At 42.7% G+C, this 21503-nt stretch overlaps 1 protein-coding gene across 1 annotated transcript; it reads left to right on the top strand.

Annotated features, from left to right (window-relative positions):
* The first annotated feature begins 656 nt into the window (after positions 1–656).
* Positions 657–6651, top strand: COX18 (cytochrome c oxidase assembly factor COX18). Its single transcript, XM_086464310.1, has 6 exons — positions 657–902; positions 2247–2347; positions 3074–3237; positions 4349–4461; positions 5460–5567; positions 6360–6651. Exons 1-6 carry the CDS (start codon positions 657–659, stop codon positions 6531–6533), a joined length of 906 nt encoding a protein of 301 aa, XP_086320436.1. The 3' UTR covers positions 6534–6651.
* Positions 6652–21503: the final 14852 nt, after the last annotated feature.

Raw genomic sequence — 21503 nt, 5'->3', positions numbered from 1 at the left:
GATATTTGAGGTGTCCAGAACACTTACGCATACTGATATCCATATACATGCCCTCAGGTGATGCTGTAAATAAAAGCAAGCTCCTTTTCCAGCTGCCTGATCACCTGAAATACGTAGTGTAGCAAAATGGATACCAAACTGAAGAACTGCTGACAAAAGTGATTGAAGCTCCATTTCAGCACCTGACTGCGCGTAGGGAACAGTGCCCTTCCACTCTTCTGTGTGACCTTTTGCTGTCTAACAATTTTTTGCTTAAGGCTTCACTGTTATTTAGGATTATTTGCATTCTTATTCCAAAAAAACCCTCCTGCATTCTGTGGGTGAGAGAACGGGGCTGCTGAGGCTGTGGTTTCTTACCTGTATGTTGGTGGCTTGAAAAAAAAACTGTGGCCAGGGGAATGAGACTGGCCACTACCTTTGTGGTGTCTGCCTTGTTCAATGAAATCCTGAGGCGTTGGAAATCGGAATGAGGAGCATTTATTTCACACCCCGCCTCAGCCCCCCCCGGCCGGGCTGCTGAGGAGTACCCTATGGCACCCGTACCCTTCCTCGTGCCCGCAGTCAGCATGGCCGCCGCGGCGCCGGAAGACGGCTCCCCGTGCAGAGCTAGCGCATGCGCAGGGCGAGGCAGCTCCGCCGGGGAGGAGCCGTCAGCCATGTGGCGGCTATCGCGGCCGGGCTGGCGGGTAGCGGCGGCGGCGGCGGTGCCGAGCGGCGTCGCCGGCGGCTGGTACGAATGGCTGGCGCAGTCGGCGCCCGTGCACTGGGCGGAGGGCGGGTTGGTGGCGCTGCAGACGGCAGCGGGGCTGCCCTGGTGGGCCGCCATCGCGGGCGGTGCCGCCCTGCTCCGCACCGCCGTCACCTTGCCGCTGGCCGCGCACCAGAGCCGCCTCCTGGCCAAGGTGGGTTCCGCGGCCGTCGGACCCCGTGTCCTGAGGGCGGACCGTGGTGGCCGAGCTGGCCCGGAGCGCCGCGGCTGGGTCAGGGAGGGAGCGAGGGGCACGGGCGGCGCTCCCGGTTCGTGGTGAGGGGGGCGGTTTGTAGCGTCGAGGGGAGGCAGAGTGTGGTCAGAGCCGCTCCGGTGTGGTCGTGGCCGCGGTTTCCCCCCACCCTTTGCCAGGGGCCTTCTTGTGCCGCGCGTCGGCCCGGTGTGGCGGAGGGCACCGAGGCCTGCGGGAGGCCTTCCTGTGGCTGTAAACCTGCCTTGGGCCTTCCCGGGACACGAGAAGTCTGAAATGGGAAAAAGGGAATGTGGCACTTGGCGGCAACTGTGTAGAAATCGAGTTGGATCAGTGTGAGAATCGGAGGGCACGTGCAAGGCACTCTCTTGTGATCTGCTGGAGAGGCTTCTTGCTAAAGCTGCTCCAGCAAAAACTCGATGTAAAGTAGCCTTCAGCAGTTTCTGAATATCTGTTGTCCTCAGAAGTGAGGAAAAAATTGAAGTTTAAGAGGTTGTATGCTGTGTCTGCAGCAGTAAAGGAGCATTTGCAGAGCCGTGGTGTCAAGTAGGATGTTTCTCCTTTTCTGTGCTGACTTTACCAACTCATGAAGACTTTAAGGTGGTGCTTCTCAGCTGCCAGAACTCGGGTCTGATTTGGAATCAGTTGGATCTTTGTTCTTCGCTTGTGTGAAGGTCAGCCTGGTAAAGGCAGGTGTGTTTCCTCAGTGACCATCAAAGAGGGTTATTGCAGAAGAAACATAGCTTAATTCTTTTACTGCAGCGTGATTGGGGTGAGGGTTTTTGTTTGGTTAGTTTTGGGGACGGTTTGGTGGGTTTTTTTAACAACTGTTCGTTTTTCCTTTTGATTGCAAAAGTGAATATCGTATTGCACTCTTGAATAATGGGGTTCCTTCTTATTCCTCATGATAGTGACTTCAGTGACTGTGGAGTTGTGTGTTCTGCTGGGCTTTTAATGGTTTTGAAGTGGCATTAAAGGTTCTTTTTGTTCAGTAAAGTAGCTGGTCACCGTTCCTGAATGAAAACAGAAAGACACTCAACAAGAACAAAATATAAAATCTAATTCTATTTTTATGCCGTTTAGTAATAAGAGAGTATCTTTGGTTATTACTGTAAATATTTCTCACTAGTGTCTTCACACATTCATTTTATTTAAAAATAAAAGATGTTCCCAGTTGTGTGCCTTGTCCTTCACAGTGGTTTTCAATATCTGTACAGTTCCAGGTGGGGAGAGGAGGTGGTTGTTACATGTAATTGTGCATAAACATTTTTCCTTTTCTTTAGCTAGTTGGAAAATTTGCAGCCTGAGATTAAAAAACTAGCTGAGCGTCTTCGCTATGAAGTTGCTGTTCGTGGAAAGCAGCTGGGTTGGTCTGAAAAGGTGGCCAGGTAAGATGGCGATGATACACACCTTAGAAACCCATTCCAGACTGAGAGGTGGCAGGAGAGAAAGTCCTACAAACGACAGTCTTACAGCAAGATTCTGCCCTTGCCCAAAGCTCAGATATTCATTCCACTTTTATGACTTCTTTATGTTTGTTACGTTGCGCTTCAGAGTATATCCACTGTAAAGCTCTGAACTTCGATAGGCTTATGATTACAGGGCCCAGTCCAGGATTGGTTTTGTTAGCTTGACTTGTGGCTACAGTTTCTTTAGCTATTATGGTATCTAAGAATTGCTGGAACTTGAGGCTCGAGTGGTTGTGGGTCCTGTTCCTTCGTTCGTGTAGTACTGCACGCCGTGCAGCAGCAGTGTACTTGAGCTGGGATACTGAGGATCACGTAACTGGCTGATTGCCTCTGTGCTGAGAAAATTACACCCTAGTTCAGACAAAAAGCACCATGAAATAAAGTATCATGTAAGTTCCTGGTAGCTGCTAATGACAAGGGGAAATTTTGGTGTGAAAACCTGCTTAAAGCAACAGGGCTAAAAGTTGTGAGGGAAGGGCCTTGGCAAAGGAGAGGGGCGTGTTTGAAGAGGAGAGATTTTCGGGGTTTCCGCAGCTGCACGTAAAGAAGCCAATTTGACATGCACAGCCTGTAGAGGTGTTACTTGAGAACCCTGTTACTCTGGAGCAGGTGTTGAGAGGGGACTTTTTTATTTCTTTTTAAAAGGTTTCACTTTAAGAAAAACCTCCGGAGGATTATTACAGAGCTGTACATTCGAGACAACTGCCATCCCTTCAAAGCCACTTTGCTGGTTTGGGTACAGGTTCCAATGTGGGTTTGCGTGTCCGTCGCTTTGCGCAACTGCAGCGTAGGTGCCGTGGACTCGGAAGGTGATTTATCTGAACAGACACGCTCCTAACAGCTGGTTTTCATTCAGTTACAGTTCTTACGTATGCTTTGTTGGTTAAAGAACACAATGTCCTGAGCTTGATATATAAACTGATAGCAAAACTACTCCACTACAGAGTTTTTAAGCTTAATATAATTTAAGCGTAGATAAATATCTAATAAAAATAAAAATTAATTTCAGAGACTTTGTTTAGGTACATTGTACACGTTGTACTAAATTAAAACATAGTTCATATAGCCAAAGAACTGGCATCTGGACCACACCTGTACTTTTCTTTGGTCTGAACTCTTCCAGCACGTATTTGCAGCACCCAGAGCATCACTGAGCTCTGCTTATACACTCATTATTTGGGATAGTGGTGTGAGCTTTGTGGGATGCCTCTTTAAAAGCAGTATCGGGGTCTGAGCTCTGGGAGCAATGTGAGGCATTTTGTTGGGCCGTGTGAGCGTTCAATTATTTCATGGTCTTCTGAAGATGAGGTTACTAGAAAAAAAAATTTGTCTTGGGATTTTTCTGGTTCATGAGATAAAGCATATTTAGCAAGTGATATTACCCACGCTACAGCACATTAGCTATTAATCTGTATCTTTTTCTTCCATGTGAAGTACTATAGACGTGTGTGGGGTTTCTTTTTTTTAAATTAAAGTACTGATACTTTCATTTTAGAAAAGAGTTTATAGTTTGTTCTTCTGAACAAAAATGCAACAAGTTACATAGTTATAAAGAAAAAAGTAATTATTTCAAACCCACAAAATATGTAGTCACTGCAATACAGGTTGTCCTCATTGGCTTGTAAAATGAGGTTGAGATCAAGCTAGCTTCTTATTGGAGGTTTACCCGAGTCAGTGGCTGTCATGAGCTAAGCTGGATCTCAGCTTGTATCTCCCACCATTTTCACTTGTATTGATAGCAGACCGCCTTGACATGTGGTCTCTTAAACCACAAACATTTCTGCTTTAGTAGTATTTATCATGTAGATAAAATATACCTAGAAACTTGAATGATTTGATTGTAATAAATGCTGTGGTTCTGGGTCACGTGAGGTAGCAAATCATACTTAATTCCGTATTTTCTTTAAACCATTCTTGTAGTTCAAGAACAGTTTTCAGCAGGCGGAACGTTGTGGTTTACAGACCTCACTGCACCAGATTCTACGTGGATTTTGCCAGTTTCTCTTGGGCTCGTGAATTTGCTGATAGTGGAGGTAAGTTGGTGGAATAGATAGGATGGTTGCAAAAGGATAATTCTTTTTATAGAATAAACCAGATATAAAACAAGGTAGCAGAAGGGTAGTTTCAGATTATGACTGCTTTAAATGCATTGGGCAGATCTGAAAAATAACTGAATTGTTCTATGCGTGTCTTCTTTAGGAATGACAAATTCTGATGTGACGTGTCTCAGATACTTTATTGGCTTTACTTGAGCCTCAGTAGAGTTGAGTCTTGACTGTGAAGTTTGTCTTAGGATGATGTTCTGGGTGTTAAGCATCCAAAAAGACATATGGGGGTTTTGGTTTGTTCTACTCACTCCACCTCCATTTATTTATTACTGCCTTGTGGTCAAAACTAATTATATTATGTGTTCTTCATTAAAAAAAAAATAATTTTTTAAGATTGCTGAGGAGGTTAATCAACAGAAAAAAAAAAGGGAAAAAAGTCTTCCCTTTTTTGGGGGTAATTTAATGGAAATAATTTTCTTGATTTTTCTGTTAGGCGTTCTCATCAAAAACTAACCCTCTGGATTTCATTCATACTCTCTTTTTTTCTGTGTCATGTGGACTGAGACTGTCTTAGAGAAAAATGATCTGTGACTGTAGACCTGATTCTGCTTTTGCTCGGTTTTCTGTCGGCCGTCTTTGGCCTGTTCCCTGTCGGCAGTCTTTTCTCCAGGGGCTGTGCTTCAGGCTGAGGCGTTGGAACTTTTGGATGTGCAAAAGTGACTGTGTAAAGCTGCATTACCTTGAAATGACTGTTAGGTACTCTGCTGGGTTGGTACAGTATTTCCTACAAAGAGCTGAACATGTAAAACAGCGAACAAGTTAAATGCAAGGTGGTAGCAGTATGTTAATTGAAGTGGAGGATGCCGAGCACAAGTAGCAGGTGAACAAGAGTGCTGGGTTTTAGGACACTCCACCATTGCCTTTTTTCCTCATTTTAGTTGTTTCAAAAAGAACTTGTTTATAACTGGTTTCCCCCATTTCAGATCTTTGCTTCACAGAAGATGAAAGTTTCCACGTTCCAGAAGCTTGCTACGAATTTCTTTCGAGTGGTGTCAGTAGTAATGATCCCTGTTGCTGCATCAGTCCCCTCTGTAAGTACAGAGCCTTAGTGGCACATCGGTTAACCTGGGACTCTGCATCTGTTAACCTGGTGCTTAAAGAGCAGCGCAAATGCCTGGTGTATGTAATAGACCATACTCTGTGCTACAGTGTGCCCTCAAATAAGTAAAATGTTTTGTTTATGTCTGTGTTTAAATTCTTAACACATTTGGAACATCTTTATTCAAGAGGGAAGAATCTGCAAACTTACCATTTTTAAATCATTTTCACAAACTAGGGCTTGGAAGAACATTTGGAGCGCATTGGCATCCTTTTTGTGATCTCAGAAATGAGAGGAAAACTTTATACGAGAATGTGTAGGCAAAGGTTTGCCAAGTGTTTACTTACGGTGAGAGGAAAACAGCGTAGTTCTTAGGTTAGGAAATTTTCCGTGATCTTAAAACACTTCTCATTTTTACCAGGTGTTCTACTTCTGAATATTTTTGCAGTGGTTAGCAGAAACAAACTATCTCGTTGTTTAAATCATCGCCTCACAGTCTGAAGTACAAAAGTTCAAGCAAGTTTAATATGAATTAATTTGTGAACTGTTGTCAAACTTCAGTGTAGATGACCTTTTTCCCCAGAACTCTTCTTCCCAGAATAGTTGAGAGAGTGAAAAACACATTTGAAATGGAAGCCATTGTTGTTATTGAGAGGAGTGGTCTTAGGTGAGTTACTTTTCTCAATAACTGGGAGTAACCGGCGGTTGTGGTTCATGAAGAGCTGCCTGAAATTGTAGCGTTTCCGTTGCCTCTAGGCTGAACTCGGTGTTTGTCTCGTTGCAGTCCATGGCGTTGTACTGGCTGTCCTCGAGCTTCGTGGGACTCTCACACAACCTGTTGCTGCGTTCTCCGGCCTTTCGTCGGCTCTGTTGCATACCGAGGACCAAGTCTGACTCGGATACTCCTTACAGGGATATCGTGTCTGCCTTGACTACCAAATACAGTTTTAAGAAATGATGTCGTTTGAACTGTCAGAAGAGCTGTCCCATAAATGTTGCATGGGTAATTAAGTAGTGCTGTTCTGTTGAGATGTATTTACTTACTGTAAAATGTTGCAGCTGGAATTATATTTATTTTCCAAATAAAGCATTGACTGACTGATTCATCAGCACAAGCGTATGTTTATTGGGAAGCTGTGTTTCGAGGGTGGTTGTTTCACAATTAGAATACTCCCAATAATGCGGGTTTGTTTCCTCAACTGTTGTAAGGAGTTGTGCAGATGAATAGTCAATAAAATCATGACTCATCTAGGCAGCCACCTTGTGGGCAAGCTGGTCTGACCCATGGGCTAGCGAACAGCAAGTTTTGGGGTGATGGAGGAGGCTAGATGGACTGATGCTGTAGTTATTGGTGTATTAATTAAGACAGTGGTGCAGATTGATCAGTAATGAGGTGTAGTTGTTGGATATCCAGGTGTTTCACGTGGGTGGTTCTTCATAACAGTTCTGATAGCTGATTTCCTGCAACTGCAAAGTCAACGAGGCTGTTGTCAGTCTCTTGTGCATTAGATTTGGAGTTAGGAGGACAGCTTCCTTGTGTCGTTTCTGGCAATCACCTGTTGAGTGACAGCACTCTCTTTCTTCCTGATGTCTTTGTCCATGAGTAAAATAGAGTAGCAGCTGCTTATTGTATGTACTAAAATGAGGCAAGTAGCACCTTGAAAAAGAATGAATGATGACAAGAAAAGAACTGTATATCCAATGTCTTTTTTCAAGTCCTAAAGGTCAAGTGCAAATATTTTGTGCCATAAAGGATCCCTGTGCAGTATTTCATGTAAAGAGCAGAGTGATTGCCCGTGGGCACTTTCTGTAAGGGTGCTCAGGTTCACATCTCGCCTTGCTCTGCATATGTCTTAAGTCAGCAGATGTACGTTGCTCCGAAACTGCACGCTAATGTCCGCTTACATGGAACTCTGCACAAGTTCCCATCTCATAAAAGGTTGTCTTTTTTGCTTACAGAAGCAGAAATTGGGATAGAGGGTGGCAAAGCATTGCTTGTGGTTGTTGCTCTCAGATAGTTGTCATAGCGCAGAGTCAGGATGAATGATGTTTTAACTGTTGAAGTTAGTGCTCATTAATCTAAAATAATAGGAAGTGATTTTTAAAATAACTGGGATTTTTTTTGTCATTAGAGAATATGATTTACACTGTGCAAGAGAGAAGCAGGTGGAATACCAGGCAGACGTAGACAACAGTAACAAGCCAACAGTCACATGCCTTTGTTGCGGTGGAAAGAATCTGTAGTCTTGTTGGTTTATTTCTTTGATAGTTTGTTTACTGTCGCCTTGACCTCTGAGCAAAAGATGGGGTTGAACGAGTTCATCAAGGTTTGGTGTGTAGACAGGGCGGGGATGTTTTTTTCAGAAAAGTTGTTTGAAACTAGATGTTTCTCATTTTCAGTCCTGAATACCACACTTAATGTTGGCTTTTAGTGGTTGTATTTTTGCTAGGGGAAGGTATGGCGATATTCTCTCATGCTTACTTCAGAAGCTTATAAAAATTCATATAAATTCTAACTTTGTGCTGCGTTTGATTTGAATTTAATACTGCCATATGGTTTTTCAGACTGCAATCTACCCATTAGACAGGACAATGACAGCAGTAGCTGTTGGGCTTGGTTTCTTGCTGTTGATTAACATAGTCACCTGGTGGCAGGATAAAAGCAGGTCTATATCCTGATCTGCTAGTGTTTCTTTGAAGACATCTCAAAAATGTCTACATTTGATTAAATTAATGGTATCTGTCAAAATATTCCCTAACAATAACTTTTCTGTAAAATATAAAGAAGCTTCCAATTTATGTATAGTTTCTGAACTTCAGCCAGTTACAAATTCCAAAAATTTGCTCCATGAATTCTTTAAATACATCCAGTACCATGAGAAACAGTGGAATTTTAAAAATGCTTTTCCTAGCATTGCGGAAAAAAGCACCCACAAAGTAGAAATAAGTACCATAAACCTTAAGAATCTCTTGGGAACATTAAGCTGACCTTTAAACAGTAACAGAAATAAGTCAAATTCAGTAAATGTTTCTACTTGACCATACTGGATGGAAAATTGGGAAAAAGGGATTATTAGATACCATCCCAGGTATGAAAGAAGATTCATGGATTTCAGCCACAAAAACTCTCTGATGACTGTTGAAGGAAAAAGGTGGGACAAATTGTAAAATAAACTATAAAACAGGAAGTGTCCCACCCAGCATTGAAGAAACCCACATGCCTCAGACAGGCTTCAGTCTTGTCTGAGAGCTGATACCACAAGCCCTTAGTAAACGAGAGACAAGAAGGCTGGAAAGAGGCAAAAAACCACCTTTTTTTTTTGAAAGACGGTGTTTATATACACCTTCAGGCATGCATGTATACACACAAACACGCCTCTCCAGTCTTTCTTTTAGCCTTTCTCCACAGTTCCGTGATTTTAAGAAAACAGTTTTATATTTACTGATAATGCTCAGATTAAAAGCAGGGGCAGTTCAGCAACTTGAACTTGAATAAGAAAGTGTTACCCCTGTCAGAGTGCACTTTTTCCAGATTCTTTTTCAGTTGAAAGTAACTGAGTGCGGAACAGTCATGCTGAGGTCCTTAAAGCCATACTTTGTGTTTCAGCATCACGAGATGAACAAAGAAAATAAAATTGTTCCATGTAGTTTGTTTCTAGTCCCGTACTGTTTCTAGTCCTGTATTAACTGGTACTTTAGTGCTTCTCTGTAGCTATCAGGGCTATCCACTGACGGGCCATAACCAAGACCTGAGCTGCTCGTGCAGCTGAGCGAGCCACAAGCAGGCACCCTTGCTTTGCAGGCAGCCCATGTGTACATGGGTAACGGGCCAAGAGCAGAAGTGAGCTCACAGCACGTAACGGGTTATCAATATCAAGACATGACAGGTTCAGTGCGAGGAATCGCTGTGTGGCACGGCGAGACTAAGCACAGGGTTTTATTCTGTAGCTGGCCTGCTTGCTCCATAATTTGTGGCCCTTTCTTCCAGACATTTATTGACATTGCTTCCTGACAGTGCCTTGAAGCCTGTCTGAAACCAGTGATAAGCTGTGCTTGTATAGCTGCAGGATATTAGTCTTGAACTGGTAGGAGAAATGAAATCCGTTACTGGTATCTATGTTTTATGTTCCCTAGACTTCACCTCTCATTTGGGGGAAGGAACAGGAGAATGCTCTGTTTTATAGGAAATTTTCTCCTAGCCTTTTTTTTCTAGGCCTTTAAATTAGCATTAGTTAATCATACATTATCCATGTGTCTTTTGTCCTCCTTTTCCTCCTTTTATTTATAAATGCCTTTTTTTCTCTTTTTTTTTTTTTTAATAGAAGCACCTTAACAACTGTGTAGGTTAACATGGAGATACATCTGTGGATTTTTTTAAGTTTTGTTACAAGTATATGTGCTCCTTACCCCAGAAACTGCCGTGTGTCTGAATTTAAAACACTCTGATTTTAGAATAGTTGCTTCTGTGCTTTGTGTAAATAACTGCATTCATCTTAAGTTTTTTCTTTGTTAAAATGAAGGATAAGGAATTATTTATTTTAAATTTGTAAAAGAGTCCAAGTTACTACTTCGATGTCAACTAAATAACCAAATTACTAAATTACAAAAAAAAAATGGGAGCAAAGCTTTTAACACAGCATTTGAAGCATTTATTTGGACTGTGGTGAAGGCTCAGTGAAACTCAAGGAGAACTAGTTGCACCATATGCCCACCAATTCTGTTGTTCATATGTGTTCATCTTGCCACTGTGTTCATGGGTCAGCCACTTGGCCATTTGTTGTGTGATGGAATTGGAGAATCCTGTTTCTCCTTTTTGGATAAACTTTTGGAGTTGCTTTTCGGCACCTTGGCAAACATATTTGGGCTTTCGAAATACGGGTTTTGATAGGGTAGCGCAAGTCAGCTTTCCGTACAAGGAACAATATGTTCCAGCTTGCTGCCTACTGTATATAGATCTGTGCTCATGCAGCTGAAACATTACAGATGGGGCTGAGATACCGTTTCTGACTGAGAACAGCGACTCTGGAGAAGTGCGAAGTGCGGGTGTCCTCGTACCAGTAATGCTGGGCTTGCACGAGTTTGGCTGGTTTACCTGTGGAGATGTTTTCACCGTCCGGTTATGAATCTCAGAACGTCTACGGTGCAGCTACATCTGTGTGCTGCCAGGATATTCTTACACCAAAAAACCCCTTGTGCGTGTGAAACTGCGAGTTAAACGAGGCAGCGAAAAACATCTTATCCAACAATACCTAACAACTTAAAAACTGCAGGCAAGGAGGTCATGGCACAGGGTCCAAACTGATGTGATGGAAGTCCTTTCCAGGGTCGGATCAGATGTAGGAAATTGTTTCTAGTTTTTTAGAGGGTGTGACAGGTATTTCTGAACGTCATAATGCCGTTTTGTCTCAGCTGAAGGTGCTGGAAAAAGTATGTGCAAAGGTGGAGTGAATTTTTGGCTGGTAAACTGGCCGTAGGGGGAGCTGGTACTCCGTGCAGCTCAAGGAGAGACGTCCCCTTCACCTTAGCATGGTTAACCTGGAATGGGTTCATGCTTCCAGCTTGGGAAGAGGGCACGCCGAAGCTGCTGGGCAGGGCCTTGAACCAGATAGGTTTATTCTGTAGTAAAAAATAACGTGGGATTTTGCGGGAAGCACGAAGAGAGCCCTGAAACTGGTCACTGGAAAATGCCTCCTACAGGTTAACAGCTCTGTCGGGACACCAAGTGTTTAGTACACGCAATGGACTTTGTTAGATTTGCTGGTGTTTGGTCTGTTTGAGTGTCTGCTACTGTCGAAGATTTGAGTCACCCTAGGCTTCGGAGGAAGAAGCATCTTTGTTTTCTTTGGTGTTCTGTCTGTGGCATATATACATAAGCAGTGTATCTAGTAGTTACGTACAGGTATGTAGATACATGTACACCATGTGTTTTCATAAATATATGTTCCTGTATGCAGGTAATTGTGTGTATTCTCAACAGCTAGCATGCATAATGGCTGTCCCAGGAGATACTTGTCAGGTGCGGATTTAAACGTGGGGCTCTGTCAGCAGTGATAAGCAGTTATATTAGATGCTTTGTTACAATTTGATGTATCAGGTACCACTTGAGTGTTTCTCATTTATGTCTGAAATCCCCGTGAATCCATCTGTGGCAGAAAGATTGCTGTGCTGAACTCAGGCCAGCTTATTCCTAGCCTGTGTCTGTGATGTTTGTGAACTGTGTTCTCTATCACAAATAGTCTGTTTCAGCTCTTAGCAAATTGTGCACCATAGATAAACGTGGGAATTTGTATACAGATGGAAGTTTTCACTTGCATAGAACGTTAGCGTGAACTTTGCCAGTCAGTTTGATTGCTTCTACCATACAAGCAAGTTTTCGGTTCTGTTTCAGCAGTATGTGGGTGCAGCAGTCTGTTAATCTAAATGCCCCATTCTCCATTTATTGCTGTTTGGTTTACACTCTTTGAATTCTGCTTACCTTAAAAAATTGCACCCAAGGTCTGCCAGTGCAAGTTAAAAAGAGAGTGAAGTTCCTCCAGTGAATGTATTTGAAGGTGGATTTCTTATAGCATTATTTTAGGTGAAACCTGAGTCTGGAAAGTCCCCGTTTTACATGCTCTGTGACTGCCCCTGCCTAGCCAGTGCAGGTGGGGTTTCCTTTATATGCATACAGCTGGCAGAGCCTGCTCATGCACACGCAGCATACTGACCTTCTTAGTTTAGGATTAATGATACTGAAAAGCATACATTTTTACAGGTCATAATGTGTTTCATTCTCTGTCTTGAAAATACAGGCTAAACTTTGACAATAGGGCTGCAGTGCTTGTTAGCTTAAATAGTTTTGACCTGAAAAAAAACCCTGTATGCCCAAAAGCTTACCTCTTCTCTCAGCCATGGTAATTACTCTGTTAAAATATATTGTCTGTGCTGAAATCCTTGTCTTGATGCTTGATGCTGTTTGTAGTGAAGAGGATCGGAACTTTGCTGTTTCCCTTCCTATGGTAATGTAATTCTTTTGTTTTCAGTCCTTGTTGATGAGACAAGGGTGGAGCAAAGAAAGGTATAGTGATCTGTCTCGGGCCAAACAGGCTTGTCGGCAGTGGAGGGGAAGTAGTCCCAGTAAGACATCTGCTCTGCCTTCCTGCTGATCGTGTGAGTGACCAGCCTTGCAGGCAGTTGTGTTGTGTTAGAGGGTGTGCTTTCTGCAAATGAGCAAGCAAAGGTGGATTTCTGGAGGAGAAATCAGAAAAATTTGCTGTGTTTTCTGAGAAACAAAATTGAAGCGTCTTGAAAAAGTCTGTCTAGTATTCATTCCGGATGAAACCGTATTATTTAAGTAATGTGAGGTACAGCTCTGTTTGCCTTAACTGTTTCTTCAGCTATTCTGCATGCCTCCCATTCTGGCTTTACTAAAAAAAAAAAATATAAGTAAATAACCAAAATCAGCTAGTAATAAAAGATTAGAGATTTTAGAAAGGAGGAGAGAGTTTCGTTCTTAACTTCCCTCTGCTTATTGGCTTGGAATACTGTAAGAAAGATGGGTTGATCAATGTCACATTCAAGATGCAAATGTCAGTATAATATTAACGCCATTTACAGGCTGCTAGAGGGGAGTGCTGTTGTCTGCCTGAGGATCTAATGCTTTGCTAGTCCACCTGCTTGTTCTTTGTGGTGGTCTTTGCGAGGAATCCAAATTCTTAATTCAAAACTGAGTTAAAAGGGTGGATTCCTTGAAGTGCATGAAGTTTTTCAAGGGCGAAGTGTCATTTTTGGCGCTTCCATCGTTCCTGGAAAGAAGAAAGTGCTGAAGTATTTTTGAGTCTGCTGCTGTACACATGGGGGTGCTCGAGCTATAGTTTGTGTTGTTAGCTGTTGGGCTCTCAGGGTTCTAAAATCTAGGGCAGGCAGGCCTCAGATCAAAACGTTTTTCTTCTTCTGTCTTTCATCTTGATGCTGTTTCAGAACTTAATCAGCCCATCCCTTTGCAGTGTACACTGCTTTTCCACCTCGTTGCTGTGTCCCTTTGAAGTAGCCCAGTGTTTAACACTGCTGATCTTTAAAATAATGGAAGGAACTTGCTAGCTTTTCCCTCTTTGTGGGCTGAGGATGCCAAATGGAAACTGGCAGGTGTCAGGACAATCCCTCTTACTGGCTGGTTGTCTTTGCAAAGCCATCCGTTTATGCAGCCCTGTGGCCAGCTGGCAGGAGAACTCTTCTTTCTTTATTCACTTGATCGTTGGACTACCTGTATTTAATTGATCTGACTTGTTTCTAACGCTAAATAAAATAATCCTTGTTCCTGTGAAGCTCAGCATGGTGCCAAAAGTAACAGCAGCTGCTGTGGTCCTAAGTGAGGGTTGTTGCTCTATTTTTGAAGTTTGAGAGATCACAAGTTAGTATTATCTTAAAAGAGAGGGGAACAGGCCAACGGAGAATTTGTGCCACAGAAAAATGGGCAGAGAGAACATCCTTAATTATTTTTTTTTCATTCTTCCCCCTGCCCTCTGTTTTGTAGATAGGCTAGTTTAGGGCATGGTTTCGTAATAGCTAGGCATTGCTGGATCTCTCAGCAGTACAACCGTGGTGCAGATCAAACTTGACTGTGTGATTGCCTTTGTGTCAAATTAGAGGGCACAAATACGGAGTTTATGCTGTTGTCAGGGCTTTCGCTTGCATCATGCCAGCTGCGGGAGGACCGAAGATGCTAGATCTAGCAAAAAGTCTGTCACAGAAAGACACTGTGTGCTGTGAGCCTCAGGCTACAAAGTTAACCTGCCAGAAACTTGTGAACAACACGTGTAAATCGGCCAAGTGAGTTCATAATAAGGGATCGGTGCTTTTCATCAGTGTCGCCATGATGGTTTTGCTCAGTTTTTGGTGCACACAATTATCCCGTGGTGCTATGGGTTTGGGTAGGGATTTTTAAGGAAGCCTGTGTAAGTTACGTGCCCAACCTAGTGCAAATTAAAGTGAACGCGCACGTCCATATGTTCCCTTATCTAAAGAGCTTTGTAGACTCACTTGTCTAACTGCCAGTTGATAATTTGAATGTGTTAATTAACTTTGCAATTGAAGTAACAGTAAATAACGTTTTTTAATCTGCTTTATTTAATGTAATCCCCTACTTTTGTTTTAAAGAAGAAGGGTAAGAGTCCTTCAGGAGAGACTGCTGCTGCTTTATTTTTAGGGATTTGGTTTCTGGGTGAGGGCACTAGCTAACCATAGAGCCCAACTGGCTCTTTTTTGCCCACTGCTTCCCTTGTTTGGGGAAATGAGGGTTCTACTGGAAGAGGAGAGGGGTCCCCTCTGCCAGTGGGGAGGATGCCTCTCTGGGTCTCTTTGCAAGGTGACCGATAAGAATTTGTTGCCATGTGTAGGGTCGGATACAGACTCGATAAACGTGCTGTCCCTGACTGTATGTGTGTCCCCCCCAGTTCCTTTAGCAAATTCTTCATTGACCGTATTATTCAGCCTTCTGTGGTTTTGACCAGGAGTAGATAAAATGGTGGTGAAAATGATGTCTCTGCTTTTATTTAGTTCCATGGTAGAAAATGGTGAAGAACTGTAGTGTTATCAGCTGTGATGAGTGAGAACTGGAATTGAAGCCTATGATTTTCATCTGCTTTCATACTTAGACTGGTGAATTAAGACTGTCATCATCTCTCTGAAGTAGTTAGATTCTGTTGCACATCGAGGGAGGCTAAGAACCATGTAGACTGGTGTGAATCTAAACAAACTACTAGAACTTGCGAAAATTTTTCCTCTGAATTCTAAGTATTGTGGTTTGAGCCATTTTATTTAAGTTTTTTCCCTTCAAACTAATTCCCAGTATTTGTTTTCTAAGTACTATTTTTTTCCTGTGTAGCATGATAAAAGACACTAAATTACATTATCTTATTATTTGTTTATATACATTTTAGCTTGTTTGCAGGGTATGTGATGAACCACTTGAACAAAAAATAGTTTGTCCTGGATCAATTTGAATGAATGTGATTTGAAGCCCCTCGAAAAATGGGAGACAAATAATCTTCATTTCCAGGTTTTCAGATGGACAATTGATATTTTTGGTAAAAAGCCAACACGCTTCTGGGGATGGGCAAACATTTTCACAAAAACAAGTAACAAATGTAATTCTGTACTCCTGGAGCCAAATGGGGTATGCAGGTGGTGGAATGTTAAATGCTGGGGAGCTACTTTCAGTTAAACAGCGTGCTTGGAAGTTGTCCACATTGTTTGTGCTGGAGATGATTTGGGAAGGTCCGTCAGCTGTTTAATATGTCACATATTTACAGAATGATGGAGACTTTTTTTTTTGTTAGGGATCACAGTTCTCCCTAAGTGCCAGATGATCTTTCCTGCTCTGAAAACTATCCTGTTGTTACAGTCCTCGGATGTTATAATGATTTGGAGTGTAAAGATAGACTAGCAAAGCTAGCAGTGAGGAATTCTCTCATTTCATGCAGATTCCAGGGGAGAACCTAACATATAACAAATGCTCCTGACTGGCCTGGAAAGGAACCAGCCATCGCTGCCACACCTAAAAGCTAAGGATGGAGGAAAGGGAGGATGGCAGTCCTTGTGCCATCCTTCAGAGTGGAAGAATTTGTGTGGGAAACATCATGCTTCGTTTTGCCTGGAAGCCTGTCCCCTCTGTTCACCCGCTCGCACCCTTCTGCCTCTCTCACTGGAGTGCCAAGGCAGTCAGCCGTTTCCAGTTTAGCATTCTGCAGATGAAGCCCAGAAGACATTTAAATTCTGGAATCTTATAGTCTGGCTTCATGGAACAAGTATGGTGCGGGCAAGCGTCTCAGTTGTTTGTTTAGATCCCCAGGATCGAAGAAAGGCTTTTGTCCCATGCTTAGAGTATTCCTCAAGCCCTGAGCATTCATCTCATACCAACAGCAGATACTCAAATACAAGTGTGTCCTTGCAGATAACACGATCTTCACCATGGCAAGCATAAAAGCAGTGAAATCTTCCTGCGCCCAGAACCGCTGGTACTTGAATCCCTCATGAAAAAAAATGGGGTATCGTACTGAAGCTTAATAATACCAGGCCTTTTTAGGCCTAGAGAGAGGTAGGGAAGGAAAACACGTTTACCTGTGCCAAGTACCTGGCCTTCCTTCAAGGAAATCACACTTTTGCATCCGCACTTGAACAGTAAAAAGGTGGTTTTGTTACTAGAGTACAGCTGAGAACTTGTGATACTGCCACAAGCTTCATTTTGGGTTTATGAGTCCAAGGCTCAAATGTGTTAAATGGAGGGGCCAGAAAAGTTGAAAAGCCATTTGGAATGTTGAGGGGTACCACACACGTTGTTAACGGGAAGAATGTTGTTAATTAGAAACAAATGCCAGCCTTCAGCATCAGCCAGTTTTGATGAAAAGGGCCTGTCAGATTCAGGAGTTTGGGACCGAATATGTTTGGTTTGAATTTGCTTGGGGACTGTTCCTCAGTGCCGATCACAAGTGGTGTGCAGTTGTTCCAGAGGGGATAGAACGCAAAACCATGATGAGTGATTGATCCTGGGAAGTGCAAGAGGGTGAGACTTTGGATCATCGTTAAATCATACTCTTGCAGCCAAGTTAGAGCAAGCCAATTCCACTCTAGTATTTTAAGATTACCTGGTTTACTCTGCACTGAGACGGGCTGGAAATCTTCAGGCAGAGACATGGTAACTTTTGACATACTTGAACTTGAGTGGAGGAGAACATCTGACCGGCTTTAGTCTTCATTCCTCTTGAGGGCTGTGACGGCTGACCATTTGTCGTTGTGTGTTTTTCACTTTGGGAACATATTTTAGAAAATGCTGAACCGTGAACTTTTTCTGAGAAGATAACATTTTAAATACAGATTTTGCTTGAAGCTTTTGAAAGGCTGAGAGGTCAAATTGAGGTACCAGAGCACTTAAGTCCAATGATTTTCTTTCTGTATCTTAAGTTTGAACATAACGACCTCTCTACTGGTGGGTGTTGCTGATAGAGGTTTTTCAAACATGATGAGTAATGTGTGTGAGGACAAGAGGCCCTTTAAGTGTCTGAAACATTGTTCGAAACAGTAATTGCAGGATAGGTTAGTGAAGCAGACTGTTAGGAGAATTCAGAGAGCACTTTTTCTCCATCCAATTCCTTGCACTATTTTAGTTTCATCGCTGTTGATGAAAAGCCTTGCCATGAGGAGGGGCTTTCTTAGCATTCTTGATTGATGTAGCTGCCACAAAGGAAAAACATAGTTGTGAAGGTGTTTTTAATATAATTCACTCAGGGTAGTGAATTATTAAGTTAGTTATTGTTCGCCAGTTAATTCATAGTGTACTTTGTTAGTGACAGGAAAATTAGTTTGTGTATGAAGCTTCTTGGAGAGGATCCCCACTTTTTGGTCAGGTTTCATGTCACTGGCAGGCATGCCAAAGGTAGGGCAGCTAGAACTTACCAAGACAACTGAGTCAGGAGCACAGGGGAATAACAGTTCCTTCGAAAGGACCCTGCCATTTCTAGACCTTGACTGAGCTGATATCACTCACGAGGAAAAAAGAATTCTTGCCAAAGCTGTAGGTAGACGATGCTCTTGAATACAGTACAGGGCTCTGCCACACGTACATTTATTTCCTTGAGGATGGGTACTTCAGTCTTTCAGTTTTTCTTCATTCCTTTTGTACTGCCTGTGTGACATATTTGGTACAGCTACTAATTTAGATAGTAGATTCATGTAGGTTATGTGCTTGGAGTTTGGTACGGTGAGATCTTGTCCCGGTTGGAGTACATAGCCAGTCTGTTAATTGGAGGTGGAGGGAAAGAATATTATTTTTTAATGCTTGGGAGAGATGGATAGCAGTGGAACATTGTCTCATGGTGGGCTCTTTAGAATATGATTGTTAAACTCGGAAGCATCTGTCAGAACTATAATCTTAAATGTTACTTGTACAAACTGTCTTCTACTTGTGAGCCCCTGACATCTGCCCCAGCCCTATCCCAAGCACATGTACCCCTGCCTACCTTACCCATCTTGTTTCTCTCAGAATTGTAAGTAGTGTCACTGTTGTGGAGTTGAATTTTATTTACACTGTTGAGCTGCTGTATATCAGCTCTGCAGGAGACTGAGTTTTGCAGCCTTGGGTAGAGATGCATAGCCTCAAGTAGCTTAGAGACCATAAGTATGGATTGGGACACACAAGCTGTTTTCCTTTCCTGGAGGGTGAGTGGAGTAGAAGGGGGATCCCAAGGCAGTTAGAATGCATTTCTTCCTGGTGCAGCGTTTGGTTGAAGTTTACTCCCTTTGCAGTTGCTGGGTGAAAAGTCGGATTGATAGTGTTCCTTTCCTCCTTGACGCCAGTTCAACTTCCACTGAAGGTTATTTTTTTAACACCTTTATGCAGGATTATTTCCATCAGCAAATGAGGTGAATGGAGATTAAGAAACACTTTTCACAGGTGCAACATCACTGTACACATCAATACCCTTTTCTGTACTTGGCCTGTAGGGGTTCCTACTGTGGTGTGTAACCCAGAAGCTGCCAGAAGTCAAGTCAGCCACTGCAGCAGGTAGTGACAACCTAGTTTTTTCCATATTTAGCTATTTTTATGTTTGTTTGTCCCTACACTAAAAAATGTTCCTTGAATTTGGGCAAAGGAGCTTGAAGTAGTCTGAGGACGGCCATGAAAAAACATGGAGGAGCGGTCAGCACTCGGTTCCTAAAGGGTCATAGGTGGCACGTCAAAAAGGGGAATATGCACACCGACTGTAACTGCTCAAGGGGGCCGAGAGGAAGTCTGTGGCAGAACTGTAAGTGGAAATTCCGTCTTCCCAATGTAGCAAAATCCAAATAACGCTTTGTATGTGGTGCGCATCCATGTCTTTCACACTGCCTTGTATTTCCCTTTTTCTTTAAACAATAGCCAGGTGTTCAAATGGTACCTTAGGGAAGTACAAATTCTGCTTAGACGCTGCACAAACTGAGTAAAGAAGTTTTTCAGGCAGAGTTAGAATTTGCAAATATGCAGACTTAGTTTTTAAGTAGCTGAGCCTTTTTTCTGTACTCACCTCTGTATCATATGATGCTTCTAGACTTTGTGAGCCAAAAGGTCAGTCTCCATGGTTTGATCCTCCAGGACCTTTTTTACTGTCAGTAGTCCCTATATTAAATAATGTCTTGCATCTTGCAGGTTATTACCTGATTTGTACTTCGATAAACCTGGATAAAGTTGAACTACTGGTATGCAGGCTGAGTATTTCCAAAGTCTCTTTGCAAAGATAGCCAGCTACGTCAGAAAAACACTGTTAAAGTGTGGGGTGTGGGGGAGAGGGAGAGCAGAAGGAAAAATGCTGTTATAGTTTCATGTGCAGTTTGGAAAATCTTCCAGACTTTACTGTTTGTGTATTCGCTTTCATGACGCGTTGTGTGTTAGGAAATACATAGTTCAGTGTGGTGTGAAACTTGCTCCTTAAGGAAGTGAGAGTGCCTCTCCAGATCCTTGTGGAGCTGCTGCCTAGCCAGTGGCGGTAGGCTGACTTTTTCCCACCTTAGTCTACAGTTAGTACCTCAAAGTGCCGTTATTTGCCCTAGGTCACTTACCATCAGATGCTGAGAGCTGTTTGAGTAGTGTAGCAGGGTACAGGCGTTGCCACGGCCATGGCTGTAGTGTGTTGGTCCTTTCAAGACTGAAGAAGCTTAAACTGAGCAAATGTGGCAGGAATGTCACAAGTGACCTAAGGTGATAGATGCTATTTATGTGCTTGAATTGGTGTGGACAGGACAGTCCTGCATTCTGTAATAGTTCCAGCAGCATCGCTCATGGCAGAGCTGGCAGCTACGAGCTGGCCTTGTGGTAGCAGGATTGGTCTGAAGGTACATCTCACTGTAGGCTGAGCATACACATTATGTTACGAGGGGCAACTTGTTTATTTGAGTCTTGTACTTTGAGGCTCTTGGTATTTAAAATAGATTCTATGTCTGTAGGGTGGGATTGTGGCCAGCTTTGGAAACTGTTTGAAGTTTCTGTGCTTGCCCCAAGAAGAGATGCTAAGGTATGACTTCTAGCCTGCTGTGCAGGAGGCATTGAAAGACCACTTGCCAGCTTAGGGGTCGTCTTGTACTCAGCACCTGTGGAAAACGTAAGTGGCCAAAAAAACCCCCAGCTGTATTCCAGTACGATCCTGGCTGGAAGAAAGCTGAGATGCAGGAATTTAGTTTTAAATAATAGACGTAATTGCCCTTAAGGGCTGAAATTAAAACTCAGGCCCTTTTTGTTTTACATGCTTGCCATAAGCAGATGGAAATCATATTGAGCGTAACTACAGATTTATGTGAGTCAGGAAACATACTTTCTTAAGGAAACGAGAGTCAGAGGGTCTGCGCTGTAAAAATGCCATGTGGTCTAACCTTGGGCAACTACAACTAATGGGAGCTGCTGCAGGCAGATAAAATTCTTGTCTATGTGAATTTCTGAACTGTTAGGATAGGGAGGGAGAAAGAAATGTGGAACTTGAACTCTCTTCATGGCTGAGAACTTGAGCCGTTTTTGTCTAGAAAGCAGTTAAATGATAAAATCTTCTAATATGGAAAGTCAGGTGCTTAGAAACGTGTCTAATAAATACGACTAGTGGCAGTACCCTCTAGGCACATTATTTCTGCCTTGAGGAAATTTTGAAATTCTAAGTTGGCAAAGAACTACTTTTTAGAGGTTTCATAAGGTAGCCTAGGCCTTGTCTTTTATCTTGTGGGTACAGCTAACGGGCTTTGCCTTTTTGAGCACTTGTTGTCTTTGTGCATTTGGTTGAAGTCTAGCTGGCCAGTCTATGTAATGAAATAAGATTTTTATTTTTTTTTTAAGGTTCTGTAAAGCAGGAGAACATAAAACTCGAGACAGCTTCTGAAAATGTTTTTGTTTATGCCTAGACATAACACTATTATTCAAACTTAAGATTCATTCTAG

Source organism: Leptosomus discolor, chromosome 4, assembly GCF_034619465.1.
Source record: "Leptosomus discolor isolate bLepDis1 chromosome 4, bLepDis1.hap2, whole genome shotgun sequence".
Taxonomy (NCBI): domain Eukaryota; kingdom Metazoa; phylum Chordata; class Aves; order Leptosomiformes; family Leptosomidae; genus Leptosomus; species Leptosomus discolor.
This window is presented reverse-complemented; position numbering and strand designations above follow the sequence as displayed.

Excerpts from the sequence above, each read along its gene's own strand:
- COX18 (XM_086464310.1), top strand. The coding sequence starts at position 657 with ATGTGGCGGCTATCGCGGCCGGGCTGGCGGGTAGCGGCGGCGGCGGCG. Across the intron at positions 2,348-3,073 it reads TGGTCTGAAAAGGTGGCCAG|GTTTCACTTTAAGAAAAACC; the intron begins GTAAGATGGCGA and ends TCTTTTTAAAAG. Across the intron at positions 5,568-6,359 it reads TTGCTGCATCAGTCCCCTCT|TCCATGGCGTTGTACTGGCT; the intron begins GTAAGTACAGAG and ends GTCTCGTTGCAG.